The sequence below is a fragment of the Lichenostomus cassidix genome, chromosome 1Ab (genome assembly GCF_008360975.1).
Source record: "Lichenostomus cassidix isolate B80296 chromosome 1Ab, HeHo_3.0, whole genome shotgun sequence".
NCBI lineage: Eukaryota > Metazoa > Chordata > Aves > Passeriformes > Meliphagidae > Lichenostomus > Lichenostomus cassidix.
Genome location: NC_139481.1, coordinates 1,337,664 through 1,358,540, shown reverse-complemented (window position 1 = coordinate 1,358,540; position 20,877 = coordinate 1,337,664). Strand labels below are relative to the sequence as shown.

General features: G+C 42.4%; 1 protein-coding gene across 2 annotated transcripts in view; it reads left to right on the top strand.

Moving 5' to 3' along the window:
• The first annotated feature begins 361 nt into the window (after window positions 1–361).
• BCL2L13 (BCL2 like 13) overlaps window positions 362–20,877 on the top strand; it is a 28,800-nt gene continuing 8,284 nt past the window's right edge. Inside the window, exons 1-6 of one of the 2 annotated variants that reach the window (XM_085049316.1) lie at window positions 362–564; window positions 5,669–5,844; window positions 11,168–11,278; window positions 12,225–12,381; window positions 14,344–14,413; window positions 18,298–18,441. In XM_085049316.1, coding sequence (XP_084905442.1) covers window positions 5,724–5,844; window positions 11,168–11,278; window positions 12,225–12,381; window positions 14,344–14,413; window positions 18,298–18,441 — 603 coding nt within the window. In that variant the 5' untranslated portion in view covers window positions 362–564; window positions 5,669–5,723. Of the gene's footprint in view, window positions 565–2,034; window positions 2,054–5,668; window positions 5,845–11,167; window positions 11,279–12,224; window positions 12,382–14,343; window positions 14,414–18,297; window positions 18,442–20,877 lie in introns of those variants that run through there. The other variant, XM_085049317.1, reaches the window with a different exon arrangement.

The window sequence follows — 20,877 nt, the reverse complement described above, 5'->3', positions numbered from 1 at the left end:
TACATACAATAGCAAATATAGCTGGAACTCTATCCAAGCTCTGTTTCTTTTCCCTGAGCCTCCCTGCCTCGAGGGGAATTCCGTTTGGGACTCTGACCTACCGAACCCGCGCCTGTAGCCCCGTGACCGGGCGGTGAGGGCGGCGGCAGCCGAGCCGCCGAGGGGCGCAGTTTCCCTGTCTCGGTGCGGCACTCGCTGGGCTGGCGCTGCCCGCCCCATCCCGGCTGACCGCCCGACCGCCTGCGCTGCCGCTGGAACCTCCTCCCGCCCCGCCCCGCTCCGCCCCGCCCCCGATGGGCGGAGCCCCGTCCCGCCCCGCCCCTCCCGCGCGAGCCGTGACGTGCGGCACGCGCCGTGCCCCGCGCGCTCCTCCCCCCGCCCCCTCCATCATGGCGGCGGCGGCGGCAAATTAGGGCAGAGCCCGCGCACCGGCCGAGCGCGCGAGCGCGCGCGCGCCCCCGCCCCCCCCCAATCCGCCCCTGGCGGGAGCGACCCAGGAGCGGCGGCCGCTCCTCCGCCTCCTCTGCCTCCTCCGCCTCCGGTTCCTCCCCGCGGCGCCCGCAGGTGAGGAGCGGCCGTGGGAGCGGGCGGGCGGGCTGTTTATTGATCTATTAACCTACGTGTCTGTCTGCGTTTACTTATTAATTTGCGGGTGGGGAGGCGGGTACCGGCGGCCCCGCGCGCTCTCGCCCCCTCCCGCGCGCCCCCGGCCGTGAGGGGCGGGGTGGGGTGGGGAGCGGGCGCGCGCTGAGGCGGGGGCGCGGCGGGGGCAGACGCCCCCTGGCGGCCGGTGCCGCTCTCGGCGCCGCTCTCGCCCCCGCCGCGGCCGGAGGACGTGCGGCCCCGCTCCGCCCGGGACACCCCGGAACACCCCGGAGCCGGCGGAGGCCCGAGGGGCCGTGCCGGACCCCCGGAGGGTGGTGGCAGGGAGAGCCGGCGGCTCCCCCGCTGCAGGGCCCGCGGCAGCGCGCAGGCTGCGAGTCCCGCTCGGCCCCGCCGGTGACTCATCCCGCCGCCGTGCCCGCCCGCCCGGGTATAAATATCTCATTCATCGCCGTAGTAACTGAGGGGCTCACGCTGCGCTCCCGGGCGGCGGCTCCGCTCAAAGTTGGAGCGGCTTGTTCGGATTCTCAAACCCAAACAGGCATGTTAAGACAGAATGAATTCAAGCTTGTCAGTAAAAGCTGTGTTTGTCATAACTGAGTGTTGTGGTGAGATGGTTTGAAGCTGGAAAGAATTGAGGACCTTTGTAGTGGATAATTCATGCAGCTTTTGTTTTTCTTCCTAGAAGAGAAATCGCACCGTCTGCCTAGAATGCTCACTTAATTGCATTTCTCTCAAAGGTTAGCTATGGCCACTGTCCAGATAAAGAACAATTACCTTTTCCAGTATTTCCATCCATTAAGTGCCACCAGAGGATCAGTAGTGGCTGCAATATTGATTCATTTCCAGTAGGAACTGACACGTTTGAACTGAGTAGTTCTCAGTTTATGATAAACAATCTCTTAGTCATGCCCTCATACACAGTTGGAAAAGTACTCTGGAGAATTTATCTCCCAAGCTGATCACAACTGGGTGCTTTGGATAGTCCTGCCTGTTATGGGAAGTGTTTTCTGAGACAAACTGCTGCAAGGTTAAACTAGTCCACACATGCAAGTCTCATCCAAAATCCTTCTGGTAAGGTTGCAGAGTGCCTGGATATTTTCCATCTTGTTGATAACAGGGTGTGGTTTTTAGACCTGCAACTCCTGAAATTCGGTACATTCGATAAAGAGCACCGTGTAAACCCAAGGCTGTAGATGCAGCTGAACTGAGAGTGGCTGCCTGTTGCAGAGATTGATATCAGGAAGACAACCCAAACCGTGAGCGTATCGATGTCAGGCTGCCCTAAAAATGATTTGAGCTGTGGTGCTGCCGTTGCTGCTCTCTCCTGTGCCTGCCTGTGCTCGGCTGAGTGCTCGCTGGCCGAGGCCGTGCGTGCTTTGCAATAATTCAGCAGCAGCAGGAGGTGTTCTGCCAGAGTGGCTCTTGGAGCTCATTGAGTTTGTAGCTGGTAAGTGAGGCCTGGTGACCCGGGCTCTAGGTGGGAAATGCATCCAGCTCTGGAGTGACTCCGTTCTGGAGTGGGAGCTGAGGGCGGTGGTGCTGCTGTTTGGAAAAAGCAGGCAGTTTGTGGCAGTGCTGATGTGTCTGAAATCCATAGGTGACATTGATCGCCTGCTGTTTTGTGTATCAAAACCAGCTGAACTGTGCTGGGCAGCAGTGCAGTGATGTTGCATTTTGGGGTTTGAATGGTGCACAGAAAACGCATGGCAGGGTTTTACAGATAATGACTAAAACACAGCCTGGCCTCGTCACTGGGGATTATATTCGCTGTATTCATTGGTAGGCTTGTGCTGCCCATTATCCAATGTATAACTCTGCCGTGGATTAGGACGTGACAGATTGCATGAGGAAATGTCAGTCTGACTGCAACTCCTGCTCTCAGGTCGCTTGAGCAGCTCAGCCCACATGAAACAAGTGACAGCAGGGTCGGAGGAGTGACAAGCTAAGTAAGCTTCAACAGGTATAGCCTTCTATCCCCCAAGGGTGCAAGAACTGTGAAAGGTGAAATTTTTTGAAGGGAGTAATTGGTAATAATTTAGATCTCTGTAGCTTTTTAAGGACTATTCCTGCAGGGAACCTGTTAAACCAGAAGCAAGCCTCTTGCCCTGGCTTTGAGACTTACGGAGTCTGTGTAACACCTTATTTCCTCTGCTCCATTGCGTCTCCTGTACAAGCTTATTCTCTTAAACATTTCTAGACTCTCTTTCATTTTGCTCCTTTAGTGGAGAGCTCTCTTTCCTCTGATCTGGTCTCTCAAGCTGTATGTCCTTTTTCAATCCCACTCATTCCTGAAAAATGGCCTTTTCTGAGGTATTTACAGTATCTGAGTCAATATTTCTGCATTTCTTTTTGTAAACAAAACCAGTCATTCACAATCCAAAACGAGTCATTCTGTGCTGTGGGCTTCTCTCAAAGGAAGACCAGTGATTCTGAAGTGCACTTCTGCTCATGACATTCTTTTATGTGAATTTGAGGATTTCTTCCATTCAAGTTCTTAAGCCTCCCCTCTCATTTCAGTATGAAACTGCCTCTCAAAATATATCCACCAAGGTAATTTTTTTTTAACGGTTCTTTTCCCAGGGAAACATTAGCCACTATTTAAATAAGCAGTGGTCTGATTCTCTCTCTCTCTCTGGGTTTTTTTTTTTTTTTTTTGCCCTCCCCTCCTCCCCTTAGAAGTGCTGAGCTAAGCATGCTGAAATTTTTGTGAATTAGGTCTCCCTGTTGCACTGTGCTGCTTTGGATATCATGCTTGTTTTGAGCAACTTTTTCCTCTCATTTTCTGCATTGATTTGGAATTATATTTTGAAGAATGTTATATATCCAGACTTGTTCTTTGGTCCACAGCACAGTTTCTGGATGTCTCTGGACCATCTGTCAGGCTGCTTTTTTCGGGAGAGATCAGTTCAGGTTGTCTGGAAGGGCTCCCATTCACTGTGTAGGCATTGCGAGAAGCATTTTGATTTCAGGGCTGTGGATTGCTACTGAACAAACCAGAACTGAAACGTGCTGGGGAGCTTTTGCTTTTTGGTGAATGGCACCTTTCACACCTGGTGATGTGAGCATGTGATGTGGTGATTGCGTGTGGGGATCTGATCTGAAGAGCAGATCTATTGTTAAAGGATACTAAAGTCTTCAGAGCAATTTTTTTTTTTCCCAGTCCTCTTTCTCTATGAAAATCTCAGTTTATGGAAGAGGCTCAAAGGTGACTGCACTGTGCAAAAGCTGTGGTTATTCTCTGCTGTGATATCTTAGGTTTCTGAAGCAGGACAAGTTGCCTGTGGAGCACTTTGGGATGGAAGAGGCAGCACAGATGAAGTGTTGACTCCAAGTTTATTGTTTCCTTTGTATATAAATCTCTACTTTAGCTCAAGCTGTAGCAAAGACACAACTGAACCTTTCTGGTAAAGGCTTTCAAGCATTTTCAAATACATGGTGAAAGAAGCAGGGCTTCCATGGTATGGTCTTCATGAAAGAAGAATCCTGTTTTGAATACTGAATGACTTTCAGAAACTAGAGCTTCTAAAGATTACAGAAAGAATAGTTAGCCAATTTTACACCAATTCTTTTCCTTTTGCAGCTTTTTTTTCTTTGCCAAGCTACCTACTCCCACAGCAACCATGCCACCACAGAGTCCTAGTTCTGTTTATCCTCAGTAACCAATGTACAACTGCTATTAATCTGAATTCCTTCTCAGGGAGGAGGGGTTAGAAGTTTGGTCAGACATCTCGAATAGCTAGACAGGCAAGTGCTTTGCTTTTGCTTTCTTGGTTTCTTATTATTATTTTAAATCTTGAGGCTTCGTTTGCAGATTAGGCTTTGGTTTTGGTTCTTTCTTTTAGTCTCAAGGCATTTCCAGTGTAATCCATAACTCTAGTCAGATGGTCCAACTTCTGCTCCCTGTCTATAGCATTTTGCTCATTCTAACTTCTTTAAACCTGATACAAATTTTTCTTCTAAATGTAACTGCAGTCTCACATTAAATTGTCTGACTCTTTCAGTACCTATTCAGTAACTGTTCTGTAGCAAAAACTTTCTTATGTGCCTTTCATTTAGACATCCATTCTGGTGGTCAAGAATGGGCCACTGCTTGTTTGGGAATGACTCTTTGAAGTCTTGGAGAACTTGAAGAATTTATCAGAAACCCCTGAATAATATCATTTGATTCATTAAGTTAGTAGCATGTTGGAAGTAGTTATCCAGACTTTGCCAAATAAAAAGACCTAAAACATGTTGATGAATCTCAAACATCCTTTCAATCTGTTGCATGGCTTTTTCTCCACTTCAATGTTGTTAATTTCTCTCTGCCTTAGTTTTTCCTGCTTGTCTTATTTGGTTATTTGAAAAAAACAACAAAACAATTAGAGTAAAACAGGGAGGAGTTCTTTGGCCAGATGTTGGTGTTAGGTGTGGATTTCTGGTTTATACTTAATAATGTCTGGGTGAGAAATCCAGGACAAACAACCATCTGTTCTTCCAGTCCCTACAATGAATGTGGAATTTGCTCTGTTGACCATATGTTTTCCATTGCTGTTGTAACAGTAAAGTGAATTCGAGGCAATTGTGGTCACTTTTTCTACATTACAATTTTTGAGCATCATAATAACAAATCTTAGAAAGCAGAGAATTGGGAAAAGATTCATGGGAGGCTTAGGGTAAGAGTGACTTCTTGGAATCTGTCTTTTTACCTCATGTTGTAGTTAACAAAGTCTTCAGATCCATCAGAACCTCTTTGCATGCACACATATTTTTGTGTGTGGTTGCGTTGGGAGGCGTTGGGAGGAAGACACGTGGTGAGGAACTCTCGTTTAGCTTCCATGGCAGTGCATGTGTGCCAGGCAGGAGTGAGAAATGTCACTGCGGGCAGCAGGCAGGGAGCTGGGCTGGGACACAGTTGGGTTCACTCCGCATGGTTCTTATTAAAATAAGAATGCATAGGATATCAGGGCAAAAACCTGGATATTGCTTCAGGATCGTTACATAATTCCTTGTTATGTATGAGTTCGTGATCTGTTGCAGCCTTACAAACAAACAAATAAAGCACTTTCCTCTTTGCTGACAGCCCTGCTGGGTTCCCCCGAGCGCAGCCGTCACCCCACGCCAGCACAGCCACCCCGATGGCGTCCGCTACTGCCGTGCCTGTAGGATTCCACTATGAAACCAAATACGTAGTGCTCAGCTACCTGGGCCTTCTAGCACAGGACAAGCCACAGGAGCATCCTCCTCCTCCAACTCAAGGTAATATTTGCATATTCATCTCCAGCCATTTACATGTGCAGCTGTGTTTGCAATGAGGTCTTGGAGTGTTTCTGCGAGGATGCAGAGTGTGAGGCTGGTGTTCGGTGTAATGCATCTCTTGTTTTATTCAGTGAAAATGGAATAAATTTCATTTGAAAGATGAGAGATGCTGATGGAAACAAAGCTATTTGTATGTAGATTACTGTTTTAATTTGAGCTATGCCAGGGCTGACTGGTGTTTATTAAGCAAGTAAGTGTTTTTAGGAGCTGTCTTGAGGCTGGGGGGCATGGATGTGTATTACCTTTGCTGAGCCACCATGAGAATTTCAACCCATGCTTGCTGGTTTTTTGGGACACAAGTGGATGTAAGCAGGGGTGAGGTGGTGTTTACTGGCATAAACTGAGTGGTGGCTTGAGCAATCTCCTGTGCTAAATAGTTTTGCCCAATTACATTGAGGCTTCTGTTGTTGTCAGTCAGTGCTGGTGCAGAGATGTGGCCTATGCTCCTTCTGTTTATTTATTTATTTATGAGAAGTCAAGGACTGCATCGAGTCAGATGTTTCTTCTAGAACAGGTTTATGGATAAAAGAGATTAAATAAATAAATAGAGGGCAGAATAAAATAAGATTGGTAGATGGTGTTTCACATAAACCTAGGGGGTAAAACTTTATTTTGTGGCGGCAAGCAGTTAAGCAATGTTGTTTGTCAGGATTGCCTGGGTGACTTGTCACTTCTTAATGACGTATCAGTCACTACTAGTTCTGTGATTCAGAACTTATGATGAAAGGAGAATAAAAAGAAAACAAACCAAACAGAGACAGTCTTCAGAATCCTTTTTTTCTCTTTGAACAATGATTAAGAATGCATATGCTGTCATTTACTGTACTTACCTGTCATGAAGTGAGAAATTCCTGAAAAGATTGCATCAAAGTTATGACAGAACTGATTTTCAGTTTGGCACTAAAGCATATAGTATATGCTCATTATATGATATATAATTCATTAAATTAATGCTAGTATATTTAATTCATAATATTACTCTTAGTATATTTAAGGTATGTCTACTGCTTCCTCTTTCACTGCACCTGTGGTCCATGAAAGGAGAGGCATCTTAGTGCCAAAATACAGTTTCATAAAACCCTTTGTTTCATAAAACCCTTTGTTTCATAAAAGCCTTCGTTGAAAAATGTGCTTATTTTAGCAATAACATTTCATTCTGAACATCTCACCCATTTATAACTGGGAAATGTGTGGAGTGCATATAACGGTTCAGTGTGTAACAGTCTGCTTTGTTCTATAAAGACAAGATTCAGAAAGCAAAATGTTAGTCTTAAAGCTTTTTAAAAATAATTTGGCTGTAGTTACCTTTGAAGTATTTGCAAATTGAGGTGAAACCTTTCAACTGATTCTCATTACTGAAACCTCTAAGCTTCTAACCTGAATTACAGAGGTATATTTAAACTTTCTAAAGAGGAAGCTGCAAATGCTTAAATAATAATTTTTTAGTCAGTTCAGAGGGCTTTACTTCTCAGATATTGCTTAGATGTGTTATCTTGTGTGACAGCAGGCTGTAGTTGGATTTGCTATTAAACTACTCTAAAGCATTCATACTTTACAAATGTGGTCTTTCATCCTTGTTGCTCCAAACCTGCCCTTCTAAACAGGAAATCTTCCTGCATTTTCCCCACCTCACTCTGCAAACCAGACAGTGACCATGTAATCTCCTCTCCTGGTCATGTTTCACTGTAATTAGGTCTCTCTTTCGGTGTTTTTGCTGCTTTCTGATGAAAGCCTCTGGAATAAATAATTTTGCCTTACTTTTAATTTGCCAATTTGTTTCTCACTCTGTTTTGTAATGCTTTGAATGGACTTCAGGCTGTATTAAAGTAAGCAAATGCTTTATCCTTCTGCTTCAGAATTTGTTTCATTCTTTCCTAACTCACTTTCCCTGGTGCTTTTCTGCTTTCCATGCTTTTTAGAGTTTTCTTTTTTTGCTAGCTACTTTTTAAAAATCCTTTCTCCTACTTTTTCTCTCCTTGCTTGTAATTAAAAAGTGTTTGAGCAGCACTCCTGGGCTATGTGTGGCAACAGCCATGTGGTTATTTTGGAGTGCTGTGTGCATCTCCTTTGGCTGTTGAGCAGTTTATATCCATCTGTATCTCCTCGTTGTTTGGCACGTGGCTGATGCCTGCTTGCTGTAATCTGCTCCCTGTGCTCTGTGTTCTCCCCCAGGAGGGGAGCACAGCCCAGAATGGATATTTCCTGCCCTGCCTAATGCACTGCTGGGAGGGAGCTGGGTGTTGCAGTCCTGAGCGTGGGCTGAGAAACCTGCTTAGAACTCGAGAGACAGGAAAGCTGGGAAATGGAAATGAGCAGCTCTGGGTTTTGGTAACAGCACAGGAGGGGTAACGACAGCACAGCATTGCTTCCTGCTTGTCAGTGTGTTTTCTAAGCACCATCACCAGCCGTTGATACAATACATTGAATGATCCCAAGTTTCTTCCACTGTGGATTTCTGTGGCACTTCAAAATGCTGGTCAGATGTCTTTCTACTCTATGGCTGAACAGCCTTGGTTTGTGAATTGATAGGATTCCAATAAAAAACACCTATCCTTAATCATACTTTGCTTTGGTTTGGGTATTGTGCTGACAGACCTTCCATGGGAAGCAGTGAAGCAGCGATTTTGGCTATTGCCTATTTTCCTTCCCAGCTGCAGAACACTCCTGTATTTTGTGTTTCGTTCATACAAGGCTTTGACTCTGGTTTGCAGTACTTTCCCTTCATATATTTTTCTTAGATCCAAATGAGACTGTACTCCTGATCTGTTCTCTGAATCATATTAGAGCATAATGGGAGTATCCAGGAAGACAAGTTTTAGCTTGCCCTGGTGGTGTTGACCTCCTTGTCTGCCTGAGGTGGAGAGTGAGGGACTCCTCTAGAGGGCAGTTCAGTGCAGCATCCCAGTCACAGCCACCTTGTGTCACCTGCTGCAGGATCTTCTGCCTTTCCATGGCATGTGAACATTTTTCCTATTAGCTTTGTCACAATAGTGATTCTGCATAACAGTTACTGCAGTTTATTTAAAGCAAGGTCCATTAGCAGAAAATTCTGTTACTTTTTGGTAGGTTTTCTGGTAGGTGAACAAATGGAAAACATCTCTACACTTTTCCGCCTGAAGTCACTCTTGTTACAGAAGCTTCCACTCTGCTGAAGTTCTTAGTATTATTTACTTTTCAAGTGAGTCAAAGTACTTTGTTTTTGTGATTCAATATATTTATATTATAAATGTTTCTTTGTATTTCATCAAGGAGTGACCTATGAAGTCCAAAAAATGAAGGTATTGGTAAATTAAAATTACAAGCAATCTGTGACATCAGTGGCTTTATTTTCCAATTATGTTGCATTCCCTTGAACTAAAAAGGCAGAACATCTTAGTCTCTTCTTAGAGTTGCTGTTTTCCCTTGTTAGCTGCAGTATTTGGCACAAGCATTGTAGAATGAGATGTCAGCCTCTCTAGCTCTGATGAATGACTTCCCATCCCTCCTCCTGGGATCAAACCTGGCAAACAGGTTTGTCTTGTATTGTTATTGAACTTCTGGAGTTTTACTGAAGTATTACATTTATTTAGTAGTCTGATGGTCCCTGATGCAGTGCTTGATGGACTTTAGAACACACTTTCTTCTTTTCAGATTACTTCCAAATACCTGAAACCCAAACTCTTAACCAGAACACAGTTGTGCTAAAAGGAGCATTTATTCCATAAATAGAAAGTAGAATGCACTAATTTGGTTGTATAAGAACATGTAACAGAGGTTTGTTGTGCCTCTGGGTTGGGAAGAGGCCTTGCAGAGTTGGTTTACCAAAGGCTCAGAAGAGGCAAACCCATGTCTTGAGCACAGGAAAGCATTCCTTAATAAGGAAAATATATTCTCACCTAATATAAGCTGGTTTTACTGTTTCCTTCTGCCTGTTTGCAAACTGACTTGGAAGTTGGCTAACTGAGAAAAAGATATCCTTCACTTAGGACCTTTGCTGTTGGAATGTGCTGCTCTCCAGTGCTGTGTGCAGTGCTTGTTGGTAGCAGTCAATATCCAGGAGATGCAGAAAGCTGAAATCCATTTTTTATTAGGGGAATAAACAGTGCCAAGTCACTGCTCTGGGAGGGGTAGGGTTTTGATGCTTTGGCATGACTGAGCAGTCAGGTGCTCTCAGAATCAGCAGCTGCTGCAAAGTTGTGGGTGTTACGAGATGGAAACCATTGACTGCAGTGCTGATTATCTAAACAGCTCTTTTGTACGCTGGCAGCAATGGAATTTCTCTTCCTTCCATTTTCCGGGTGACTTCTTATCAAGTATGACAGCTTGTCCTGTGCGATCATCGTCACATTAGTCCCGTGAGAACGAGTGCTCCCTGCACACCCTCATCCCTGCCATCCAGGGGTGCAGCACAGGTTCACACACAGCTTTGCACTTGCACACACTTGTTGCACTTGGCTCTGGAGCAACTGACAGGGACTGACAAGGCATTAGCCAAAGGAGGAACAGTTTGCTCCTCTCTGGAATTTATTACTCAGGGTGGCAAAGAGACTGCTTGGGAAGGGATTTAAGAAGCTGAATAAAGTTATTCTGAACATGTGTGTTTAAGTGAAATGGAAGTAAACTGACTATCCTTCATTCTTATAGACTGGTCACAGAAATAAATGAAAACATTTTACACTGACTTAAGCATACATTGGTTTAGAGGGATTTTTGTGTTGAGTTTTTAAGCATTAACACACTTTCAGTGGGTTGCTACTGAGGATTCTTAACTTATTTTTCAATTGTGGGACACCTTGAAAGCTTACTGTTTTTTTAAATACAGAAAATGCATGATGTACTTTACTAGCATGTAGTTAACTACACTTCTCTGTGTGTTAACTGCTTTTACAATCTTCACACACTCTGATGTGAAATTTAGTTATTATATGTGTCCATTGTAGAGGAAAAGGCAAGGCAATGTGGCACTTAAAAGTGAGCTCCAGCAGATTTAAAGAGAAACAAACCAAAGACAGGACATAAAACTGCTGTTCACTAAATTATGATTTAGTGTTTTCAAAACAAGCATGAAGAAAGATACGCCAAAAAGCTACACTGATTGTTACAGGACTTACCTGAAGATCTGGATGTGAAATGAAAGTGATAAGTCCTCCTAAGGGGTCATACTTGTTGCTCTCTGAAACAGAACTTTCACCTTGAATTCCTTTATAATTAATATTTCAATATCATCTACCTTGTTTGAAACATAGAATTAAAACATTTGAATGATTTCTCTGGTTTCTTTCAGGGACTCAACAACAGCTTATGGCACAACATGCTTTGGAGAAAGAGGCTTTGGAGAAGATTAAAATAGAAATCGAGGAGGAGCTAAAACGTCTTGATGAAGAAATCTTGGAAGGTGCTCTTCAGGTTTTCCCGTTTCAATCCATAATCTCTATGCACTGTAATGGTGGTTAATTTGTAACAGGTACTCCAGTTAAAGAGATTTTTGAATACATTGAATCTCTTTATCCTCCTCCCCCCACAAGATTTGTACACATTGTCACATGGAGTAAAATAGTTAAACGTTACCATTTCGAGTGGTGGAGCCTGGCCAAAGCAAACAACTGGATGACATTTAATAGGCTACTATAAATAATGAAAAGTAAGCAGCCCTTAAGCTGCTGCAGTTGATGGCAGAAGTCCTCAGGAGCTAATATTCTGAGGAGTGTGGACTTAAACCATCAGATTTGTCACTTCCAGGTTTATTTTTTGTGATGTGCTTTGACCTGTAGATGTGTCTTTTATTGCATTCCCAGCAAGGAATGATTTCAAAACCATCTTGGTTTTGCATGTGTGTTGCAAATTGGAAATCTGAAATAGGAATGCTCTAGAGATGTTTAAATTCATTCATATGGAGCTTTCTTAGAAGTTTTAAACTGAGAAGGAAAAGGTTATAAGAACAAAATAATATTTCTAAAAATGGTACTTCAGTACTGCTGCAGAGATGCCCGTGTGTGGGCAAATTTACCATGAAAAGAGGCTCTTCTGCTGCTCCATCAGGGTTGGCATCAGCTTAAAATGGGAGAATAGCTGCACATTCAGCAAAGTTGCTGGTTAGGATGCAGTTGTGAAACAAGAGCTGGAGGGGAAATGTAGCCCAAAGTCATCTCTGCCTTGTAAGTAGCACTTTCAGAGTGTATTTGGACATTATTTTACTATGACTTGTTCGTTGCATGCTTTGACTACAGAGCTGTGATTTTTTCCTCCCTCATGTAAACTGTGTTAACTGCTGGGATAAGAAATCTGAGACTGTTGATGTTCTTCTGTGAATCTGTTTTATTCTGTATGCCTTCTTCTCTCAGCATTTACCAGTACAGGGTTTGACTGCCACACTTCCCCAGTGTTCAGCCCTGCCAATCCAGAGAGCTCAATAGAAGACTGCCTGGCTCATTTGGGGGAAAAAGTGTCCCAGGAGTTGAAGGAACATCTGCACAAAGCACTGCAGAGCTTGCTTAGCAAGTGAGTTTCCATTTGCTTTTTCAAAGGGAAGGTGTTTCCTTTTGCACTGTGACTGTTGCTGAAATGCTGAAGTTTGGACAGCATTTTTTATTGCATTTCTTTGTTTTTCAATGTTCCTTTATCTGGCTGGGTTTTTTGTTTTGCGATGTAATGTGCAAATACTTCTTTGTGCTATTTGCCCTTTGCAGCAATGTAAGTTCTAAAATTTTTCTAAGCTTTTGTTACTGAACTTCTGAGGCTGCACCAAGCAGTTTGAGCTGCTGGTGAAACTGCCAGCTGCCATTGCCAGTTTCATGAATGCTGGGCTGTAGCCACATTAACTTCTTTAGCTTTATAGTAGATCAGAGTGGAGCTGAAGGTTTGTTTGTGGACTGGCCCATGATGAGTGGCAGCGTTTTCCTGAAAGGATGGTAGTTAAAAACCTGGTGATCACCCTTCAGGTACACATCTGAAGCAGATGTGAGCCCCTGGGCTAACCTTGGTGCCTTAACAGTTGTCCTGTCAATTTAAGCTTATTGTTTAAATAGAACATTGTAGTTGGCATGCTAGTATCTTAATTAACGTCTTTTGCAAACTGGTAAAATTGTTGTGGTTGCTTGGCTTTCTGTTTTAAATTACCAGCCTGAAATTTAATGGATCCACATGAACTACTTGAGGCTTTTCTGAGTGACCTCCAAAGATGTGTTGGTAGAGAGCTGGAGTTGCAAGGTGCTGCTTTAGGAACAGTTGCATAAATGCAGTCGTGCATTTAAGTGGTTCTAGCCTTCCTGTGTTTTCTAAAGGAAAATCTTTGCATTGCAAGTAATTTTTTTAATTTTTGTATGTACATACATAAAGTCTGAAATGCCTATGAAACCGTGTTGCCTTTTTCTAAGGCAAACTAGAGTTACTGTTTAATCCCTTGATAATATCCTTCCTGCAGCTGTTCCTGCTCTTCTCATCCACTGATTGATTTGGATTTGGTTTCAAAGAATTAATGTACCAAGGAAGTCAAGAGAATGCCCTTAAAATGACAAATCCCTTTGTGCTTTAGCTCTGTTCTTTTACCCATGTCTGTTTGAGTAGCACTATTTGATGAAATAACTTATTTATTTGGCTTATATTTTCCTGCCCTCTTACATGCATGTAAACAAGAGTCAGGGTACAGTAGGCTGTTGGATCACATCAGGTTCCTGGAGTTCAATAAGCAGCTCTCTGTCCAATGCAAGTTACCAGCATTTCCATTAAACTGGAGTCTGAACTTGATTTTTGTAATGACCTGGCTGAGGATGGCTGCTTCTGAAGCAGTGCATCTTCTGCTGTCACTTGGCAGAAAGCCTGTGCTGTTACTGACTCTTAGATGCCATATGATCTTGGAGGAGAGAGAGTTCTGGAAGAGAGGAATTTCTTCATCCCAATTCAGAGAAGTAGAGACATGATAAATCTAGACTAGAGGTATCTACTGAAATATGAAGGGGTTTGGTCATCAAAAGTGCTGTTTCTTGCAAATAGAGGCTTCCATGCCAACATAATGTTAATGCAGTCAAACAGTTTGTGTTGGTCCATAGTCTGTATTGTTTGTAAAATTTTACTCTGCATTGGCCTCTAGCTCAGGCATGAATTTCGTAGTGGAATTTTCCATCTTTAAAATCCTAGATTATAAAAAAAAATGCAAGAGCTTAGAAATTTTGTAGCATATCAGGGAACCTACTTATCTAATGTCTTTTAAGTTGTAGAGTATCAAATTATTAGGAAATTCACTTAACCAGTTAGATGAAATTGTGTAAGTGGAAGAAGGTGATGCTTTCCTCACCCTGTCTGGTGCTGGTGCTTTATGTCCTGAAACACCAGATTACTAGCTCTTGAACATTATTTGCTGTAACACATGTGAAAATATTTTATTCTCCGAAAACTGAGAATTTAATTTTATTCACGATCTTTTGTTTCCTTTTATAACTTTCAGTGTTGGTTTAACTTCTGCAGGCCGGTGACGTATCAGGAGTATCGGGAGCGCACTCAGGAGGCAGCTGCTCATGCCACTGGATGGAACAAGGTACCAGATCAGTGCTTTCACTTGCATGTGTCATGTTTTTGATGTCCACATTATTTTTACTAGTTACTTTTTACTGTTGTGTTTCACAGAGGGCCAAGAATAGAACTCGGTTTTAGTATGGAATAAATAAGACTCTCACAGTGGTAAATATGCACATAGTGGGTTGTTTTATAGATAATTTAGCTAGAAGCTTTGAATGGAGGTGTTAGGTCAACCTTCCTTTAGTTCAGTAAAATGAAAAGTTAGACATGTTGCTTGACTCATTTTTTTTAATTCCAAAGAGAGGGTAATTTCTGCAGCAGTTTTGGAATGAAATCTGAGACAGATTTTTCATAATACTTCTATACTCTTTCTTTGCTCCAATGTCAGGTTTCAAATATATGTGAAAAAGAGTGCTAAACACAGTGAAAATAAAAACTGACAATATCTTCATGATATTTAAATTGCTCAGAAAACATAAGGATGGTGTTCCTACCTGGTTTCAAGAGTAGTTATCTCAAATTATAGGAATCTTCCTTTTAAAACAAAATGCAAATCTGTAAATGAATTATCTGAAAATACTTTAATGTAGAATGAGTAGATTATTCTTCCCCAATTTCATCTTTCATTAATCATTCAAATTCATGACCTTAATCATTCTTTGATGGATTCAGTGGTGATCAGAAAAAGAAGGAAAGAACAGAATAACTACTTGCAAATTTAATCACAATTTGAGTGTTAAAATATTCTCTTAAATTTAAAATAGAATGAGAACTATTTTTCCCTCTCTTTACTTTTTTTTTTTAGTACTTTTTCCTGACTAGATATCCCTGCTTATTTCAGAAGCTGTTCATCTAACCAAGGGTGGGGGCACTTGTAAAGCAATTTAATAAACATGGCGTGACAAGTTAGTGCCCATGGCTCCAGCAATTATCATTGCTTTATGTGTGAGCTCTTTCAGTTTGTCATCTTGTGATTCACAGCATTTTAGTTTAAACAACCATGAAATCTGATTATCAAGAAGGTGGCTTAAGCTAGCACATTTTACTTTTCAGCTGGTGAAAGCTAAAACCAAGCATAAAACCAGTCATTGTGGCTCAGCTGGCAAGGGAGGAGGTGGATGTGCTTCTCAGGTCAATGTGCTTTGGGTCCCCATGTCCTGCAGATGCAGCCCTGGGCAGAGGGATGGGCTGCATTTGGGGTTTGTGGTTCAACCTTCATTGCTGCTGCATTCCTGCAGCTCCTGGGGCTCATGGATTTTGGTTCCCATCAGCTTGTGGTGGAGAGCATCCTCCAGAACATGTCATTGTCATCAACCCTGCTTGTCTAACATTTGTTGCTACAAAACTTACAGTCCAAAAGCAAACTAGAATGGAAATGTTGTAGATTAGCACGGCATCTGTTTGTTTTTGTAGTAGTTTGGTGCTTCAGGAATGCCCAGCAGTTCCTTCAATAATACTTGTTTTGAGAAGATGGAATACATTTGTGTTGGTTTCATTTCCTTTTAATTTCCTTTATTGTCTTAATCAGAATTCTATTTTATAACAGAAGAGATCTAGATATCTTCCCTCCCATCTCAGCCCAGCTTAATTTTCACTCTAAAGAAGCTGTTAGAAAATGTTGTTGTTGAATTCTATAAAGGAAAAGGGTCTTCATCTTCTATTTTAAGAAAGGCTGTCATTAATATATATGCCTCAAAATTCATAATCCCATTACTGTGCATCAGCTGAAAGCATAACAAATACTGTTATTGAGAGCCAGCTGAACTGGTGAGTAGGTTAGCGGTCATCTTAGGGGCCAAAGAATAATGCAACAAAAATGTAAGAAATAATAATGTGAAGAATTAGATTAATTTTAAGTTGAAATAGACAAAAGATACACAGAACTGCAATAATTTTGGATATAGCTTCCTCAAAGTCTCTGAACTTTCTTTGTAACATTTTCTTTTGTGTGTATTTAAATTTGTAATATTGTGTAATATTGTAGAGTGGGATTGCAATACTATAGTTGACACAAGTCTTTCATTTATACAATCAGCTATCTTCTGATAGTAAAGTGGGTTTTATAATGATTCCCCAGGAGTTTTCTCCTGCCAACTATTTTCTGTGTATGTTTTTATTCAGTCAAAATATAAATAGCCCTTAGCATTCCTTCCCAGGCATCCTGGTGGAGGGAGTTGCAGTTGCTTTGAATTGCAAAGGCTGTATTTTTACTTTGTTCTAGTCAAATCTCATCACCATTCAGACAGCTACTCTTTTGTACAGAAAGATGTTGTTAACTTTTATGGAAGTATTCTTTTCCCAAGCAGCCTTTCCTTGCCTTTGTTTCTCTTGCCTTCAGCTTACAGTAAATGTCAAATATTTTGAGATCTCAGTGTTCAGGCTGCTGTAGTTATGTGGGTGTGCCCAAAGCCTCTGAAAGATGCTTAGCCTTGACAGCTTGCTTTTTTTTTTGATCCAAAAAGATTGAAGTTTCCTCTGACACCTCACCTTGACCTGCTCCTTATGTCTGTGCACTCTGAGCTTGCAAGAAACTCAAAAACCCCCAGTGCTTTTAAAATTCAAACACTTAAAATTCTGGCACCGTGACATTCCTAGTGAAGTGTTAACAGTTACCAGTATTAAATGCTCATCACAGAACAACAGTATTGGACTCCTTTGTTAGTCAGCTGGAGCATCTTAAATGTGTCAGATTATGGGCATTTTTTAGGCCCCATCTGGTTTTAGTAGTCCATCTCATTGTGATGCCACCATGAATTTAGTACAAACCTCAATTTCAGCTTCGTTTGCCTATCAACTTCCTCCAGCTTTGCATCCTAAGGTGAGATTTCTGGGAATAGTACTGCAGGATGTTTACAGAAAAGAAAACCAGGCTGAAGGGGGAAGAGACTGGAAAAGGAAGGAGGCATTAGGAGTTTGGTGTGACCAGTAGTAGAGTCTTCATCTCCCTTGTGCAGCTGGGAAACAGCATTCCAGTCTGCACAGTGAATAGATGTGCAGTGCAGTCGCCTCAATTAAAGTGCAGTAAAACAAATATTTTTCTCTTGTGTCATAATAATGCTTTTTCAGATGCTAATGACTTCAGTTCATACCAGTTTCCTGACCCTGGTGAAATGCTGCATATAAACCTTGCCCAGAGGGCCACTTGTGTGCTCTAGGAGAATAAATTTAGAGTTTGAAAGTTCAACTGCATGTTGTTCAGGCAAACAAAAACATAATTTCAGAAGGAAGTGTCTAGAACTGTATAATGTGAAGGAGGTGGATTCACAGAGTCTTGCATCTTCCAGAGCAATTTAGGTTAAGGCTGAGCATTCAGATAAAAGGTTTCTAAAGAGGAATGGGAGTAGGGAAATGAGGGAGGAAAATCTCTGTGTTAAATTTGGCATCAGAGGGAGAGTTTGACATGGAAAGGGCCTTGTGTTTGTCATTTTAAACATGTTTGCAATGTTCTGCTGCTGGGTGGAGGTGTTTGTTTCTGCCCTGTCTCAAAGCCAAGTGTGAACTTCTAAAGAGACTCTCTAGTGCAATGTTCCTGTTCAAGAATGTATATGAGTTTGCTGTTAGTATTTGGGTGCATATTCCTTCAAGCTATCTATGATGTTGCATCTTTCCAGTTCTGGACCTGTTCTGCTTCTCTACCTGAATCCTGTATTGGGAGAAAAGTGGGGCTTAAGAAAACATTGCAGTTGTGTTCTGTGGGTTTTTCCTTAGCAGATTAAGTGCTTCTTTTTTAGTGCATTATATTGTGTATTTGCCTTGTGTCTTCTCAGAAATGAAGTGTATAGTCCCTGGTATATTTACACTTGAAGATTCAGACTTTTTGTGTGGACTTATGAATTCTGTTCTAGCTGCACAGTAGTATTGATAATGCTTTCAGTATTTATTCACAGCTCTTGTTTTTTGAAGGTCTTGGTGCCCCTGGTTCTGTTACAACAATTTCTGATGGAGTTGACCAGACGGGGCCAGGAGCCACTGAGTGCCCTTGTGAACTTTGGGGTGACATATCTAGAAGACTATTCTGCAGATTATATCATTCAGCAAGGAGGATGGGTAAGAAGACTGTTTAACTTTCATCCTTTGTTCAAACCTTATTTCTAAGTGTGATACTAGTAGGAATGAAAGCTAAGAGGGATTGCTAGAAGCAAGCAGATGCAAAAAAGAATGATTGAGAAGAAGAAATAAAAAAGCAATCAGGAGGTCAGGACCAGAAAGGGATCTTGGGCACTCATCTATTTCTCCTCTCTGACCCAAGGCAGAACTGACTTTCACCATTCATTTGTGATGTTGATATTAAAGACCTGTGTGATTGCAGTCCACAGTTTCCCCATGCAGTCTGTTCCAGTTCTTTGCACATCTGATTTGTTGGATTGCTGTTGAAATTGAAGAGGTCCTTAGGTGTCAGATAACAATTAATTTTCATACCGTGTGTGTTAAGGTGCTAATTTGTTGCAGTATGGTGACTTTGTGCTTCCCTGTTAAAATACATGGAGCACTGCATTTGGAAGCAGACTCCCATAACAAGAGGTACCGTGCCCAAGAGGCTCCTCTTCTTAATGGAAAACAGTTTTTTCCTCCTCTTAAATTTCAGAGAATTTCTTAGCAGATAGGTAATTGCAGAGCACTTCATACGGAAACGTCAATAGGTACTAATTTATTTTTATAATAAGTGATAAGATAGCTAATGCATAGTAGACTTTACAGCTGTATAGGAACATGCATAGAATGAACAATCAGTATTTCTTTGTGCTGCATTTTTCCTTGCAGAAATCTTTAATTCATGGTAACCAATGTTCCTGAGTCATGGCATGCTGAGAAAGTTTCATTTAGAAATACTTCAGAAAGGAGCTCACAGCTGATGAGCTGGGTCTTGAATGCTGAGCCTAAGATTACTGGGTTTGGGAAAGATGCCAGAGTTGAATGGAATTCATCTGGGATTTGTGAAATGGCTCCAGCAAGCTCATTTATTCTAAAAAGAAAAGCTGTTCAGGAAAACCCTGTGAAAAAAAAAAGTACTTGTAGGAAAAATCTTATTCAGAAGCTTCTTGTATTTCAGGAGTTTACCTGAGGGGTTTTTTTTAAGAGTAGCTTGTTCAAGAATTTCTGCACATCTGCACCTTCTTTATCTGTTCCCTTCCTGGCAATCATGTAGAATAGTTGTCAAGGCCTGCAGGAGGGATTTTTTTTGTCTTTAATGGGCAGAAGCTCTAACAGCATGCAGCCAAATGACCTCAGGTCTTTGATAAATGCACTCATATCTCAAAGTGTTTTCATCCCAGGGCAGGCCCTTGCTTTCAGCTTTTAGACAGATCAATGTTATTACTTTTTTTGCTTTTCTGCCTTGTTTTTTGACCTCCAAAAGGGCTTTGCTCTGTTCTCCAGCCCCTTTTTGAGGCCTGCTGTAAACACACTTCATAGAACGCAAAGCTTCTGAAAACAAGCAGCTTTCCAGCACGGCCTCTGAGGGAGGGGGCTGTGCTTTGTGTTTGGGTGACTGTGCATGGATGTACAGATCCAGGCAGTGGTGTCCAGCAGGCTCTGAGCCTGGCTGTGTACATCCAGCCAGGCAGAAAATCAGGCTGACACGAGCGGTGCAGCAAACAAGCCTGAGCTATTTTTGAAACAGCGCAAGAGGCGAGGAAGGAGACAAGGTGATGAAAATCCTTTCCAGATGAATTAATGTAGCTGCACTAACCTTTGTGAGTTGCTCTGGGGATGGGCTTGGGGACCCACTGGGCATGTGACTTTTTGTGGAGGAAGGGGAATGTATGGTTTCATTGTATTTTTTCTCTCCTGTAAGGAAAAGGTTGGTTTTTACCCTGTGGGATGTTTCTCGGTTTGTGGGATGGTGTGGTGGGATGGCAGTGCTGGGAGCAGGGCGTGGGACCAGCATGGGAGGAGAGGATGTGTTCTGAGAAGGGCTGGCAAGAGCCTGGCAGGCTGGTAGCCCCACGGAAGTGTTGGAGTGTTTGCATTTTTTAAGATAAGCATCTGCCACAGGGGCTCTGTGTGCCAGATCAAGTTGTCAGTAATAATTTGCTCGAGCCAAAAGGGCAATGTATAAACCTGGGAGTCTCCAGTGACTCATGTTGCTGTGACAGGAAGAGGTTCGATTTTTGTGTTATTTTGGAGCAGTTATTTTGAAGATAGGTCTTTCCTGCAGCTGCTAAGATCTTGCTTAAAAGTGAAAAGATGTGGGAATAGCCTGTCTGCTTTTTTTTGTGGATCTGGAGCAGAGGAGAGCTTCACAGGAGTCAGCTTTTCAGGGGCAGACCTGAAAAGCTCTGTAGTGTCTCTGGTGCTGTCTCATCCCTTGGCACTGTGCAATTTGGGATCTTCCTCGATTTTTGGATTGAAGTCAGCCTTTGCCAGGAGGGAAGTAGCCAGTCAAAGGTAAGGGGTCAGCTGAGCCCTTCCTGTGCCCCACTGCGGATGTGTGGAGCCAGAATTGTACAGAGCTGTGTCATCCATTTGCTGCATCATTCTGTG